We start from the raw sequence: 2,936 nt of genomic DNA on the forward strand, positions 1-2,936 counted from the left end.
TTTAGTTGTCCATGTTGTGCTGGTTGATCTAAATAAGAAATGGCTGAGAAATGTAACTTTGCTAAGTGAAACATTCCATAATCAGAGCATATCTATAATATGTGCAATAATTGAATAAAATATATCTTGTTTTTAGTGTTATATTGGAATTCTTATACACTTTATTTACCTTACTAGCCCAATTATTTGAAAAAATAGCAAAGCAGCAAAATATGGACAGATCTACTTAATGAAATGGGAAAATTGAAATTAGAAGATCTATTTTACATTAAAGAAATTCAGTTCCCTTTTGATGTAGTGTCTCAAGTCAAAAAATAGCTTAAAATTTTATAGATTTTTAAATATTTCTTCTAAAAATTCAACATATCTTTGTGTGAAAATAGTTTTGTGATTGTAAAGAATTTTTATAAAATGGCTTTTAGTTTACTTGTAAACAAAGAAAAGTTCAGATTTTCTTTTACCCTAATATCTTTATCTAAACAAGACAGGTTATTTTCATTTGAAAAAAGAATTTTTAAATTTTAAAATTAACTTTTTTTAATTTTTAGACACCTGTGGAGTTTAAGAACACTGCGGAGCTTGTCAGAGTGTATCACTGAAGAATATGATGGCTGAAAATAATTTAGAAATGCTACAGATTGAGCAGTGTGAGGAAGCCAATAAACTACCTAGAAACAGGCCATATATTTGCAATATTTGCTTCAAGCACTTTGAAACACCATCAAAATTATCTAGGCATTATCTCATTCATACTGGTCAAAAGCCATTTGAATGTGATGTGTGTCATAAAACCTTTAGACAACTAGTTCATCTAGAGAGGCATCAACTAACTCATAATCTGCCATTTAAATGTAGTATTTGTCAGCGCCACTTTAAAAATCTGAAGACCTTTGTGAAGCACCAGCAACTTCACAATGAAACCTATCAGAGTGACGTTAAGCAGGTCAGAAGATTGCTGGAGGCCAAGCAAGAAAAGCCAGTGTATGGAGTATATGACACTTTTTCCACAGAGGAGAGATGGGCCTTACACCCGTGCTCTGAGTCTGATCCCACACACAGCACTACGAAGAGAAGAAAGAGCATTCATGCGTGTACAATCTGTGGCAAGATATTTCCGTCACAATCAAAACTTGAGAGGCATGTACTTATTCACACTGGTCAGAGGCCATTTAAATGCGTCCTGTGCACTAAATCTTTCCGACAGTCAACTCACTTAAAAATCCACCAACTCACACATACAGAAGAAAGACCTTTTCAATGTTGTTTTTGTCAAAAAGGATTTAAGGTTCAAAGCAAACTTCTGAAGCATAAACAAATCCATACTAGGAGTAAGGCTTTTCAGTCTCTCTTTCGGAGGGCAAAGAGTCCAGAATCATGCCCCCTGCCTAATATATTAAATTCAAAGCAGGGTGGTTTTGAAAATGGTGATGTGGGTGAATCTGAGGAGAATAATCCAGTCGATGTCCACTCTGTTTATATTGTCCCTTTTCAGTGTTCAAAGTGTGAAAAATGTTTTGAATCAGAGCAGGTTCTCAATGGACACAAGTGTTTTCGTGCCAGAGGTGGCAAAATTCCAAGAAGGTTCAAAAGAAGCTACAACTATAAAACCATTGTTAAAAAAATCTTGGCCAAGCTTAAACGTGCTAGGAGTAAAAAATTAGGTAACTTTCGATCAGAGAAAAAAACATTTAAAAAGCGTATCTTGAAAAAGCGTGCTCTTATTTCTTCTGAGCAGAATTCTGAACAAACCCAGAGAACACCTAAGAGCTCTCTTGGCAAACGCAGAACATATAAGGCAGTTGGTAATAAAAAGAAGAAAACTCTGTCTTTACCGTTTTCTTGGCAAAAGCAATTCCAGAGCCAAAATATGGGGCAAAATTTGAAAGATGTCTTTACGACAGAAAGCATGTTAACTATGGATAGTTCAGTGAATAACACAGATTTGTCAATCTATGGTTCATCAAGTGAGGAATTCTTTAATAACCTTGATGTACTTGAGTATGAGTTTCCAGTTCCAAGTGAAAACATATATACTGGTCAGAAGATGTTTCCTTGTGATAAGTGTGAGAAAGCATTTCCTTCTATATCCAAGCTACAAAGGCACTATTTAATCCATACTGGGCAGAGGCCTTTTGGCTGTCATATTTGTGGGAAATGTTTTAGACAGTCAGCTCACTTAAAAAGGCATGAACTAACTCATATTGAAAAGAGTCCTTATGGGTCTCTTTTTCAAGTAGATTTTGGAAATGTGAACCCACTTTTTATGCATCCAGGTGATAATGTTAACTATAATCCTTCCCAACAATGTCAGGCTCTTGGTTTTCAAAAATATGAGGTTTCAGAGTCAAATCAAATATCCGAATTAGGAATTAAGGCAGAATCAGAAAATTTTATTCTTGGTGGCGACTGTAGCAACAGGCAGCCCTACATCTCCAATGCATTTTTGGGATCAGGGCAGAGCCATCCGTGTTTTAATTATTCAGGGTATCCTGAGAGAAATGATGGCCTCCTTTACCCATGCAGTGTTTGTTGTAAAAGTTTCCGATCTCCATCTAAACTGGAAAGACACTATCTAATTCATGCAGGGCAGAAACCATTTGAATGCTCAGTTTGTGGCAAAACATTCAGACAGGCCCCTCACTGGAAAAGACATCAACTTACTCACTTTAAAGAACGACCACAAGAGAAAGTAGTCTTGGATTCTGTTATGTAACTGTCAGAACCACCAACACTTGTCTCTGATAGTCCTTAATCATTTAAAACACTTTATCAGAAGGCCTGTATTAGACTGAATTGTTTCAGAGGCAGTCTTGTCCTACATAGTGTAAAGGGTAAGATACAAAGAAAAGTAACAGTGTTTTAGGAACAATCAATTTTTTAGAAGGAAAAACGTGATGCCATAAAGTAAGCATTTATTTTAATATTATAAGCATACT

General features: G+C 35.5%; 1 protein-coding gene across 1 annotated transcript; it reads left to right on the plus strand.

Moving 5' to 3' along the window:
- Positions 1–604: 604 nt before the first annotated feature.
- On the plus strand, positions 605–2,713 carry ZNF770 (zinc finger protein 770; the record flags this gene model as incomplete). The annotated part of the gene is made up of 1 exon (XM_080707588.1): positions 605–2,713. The coding sequence occupies one exon, from the start codon at positions 605–607 to the stop codon at positions 2,711–2,713; it is 2,109 nt and encodes a 702-aa protein (XP_080563714.1).
- Between the last annotated feature and the right edge of the window lie 223 nt (positions 2,714–2,936).

The sequence above is a fragment of the Muscardinus avellanarius genome (genome assembly GCF_963383645.1).
Source record: "Muscardinus avellanarius genome assembly, chromosome: 12".
Classification (NCBI taxonomy): Eukaryota; Metazoa; Chordata; class Mammalia; order Rodentia; family Gliridae; genus Muscardinus; species Muscardinus avellanarius.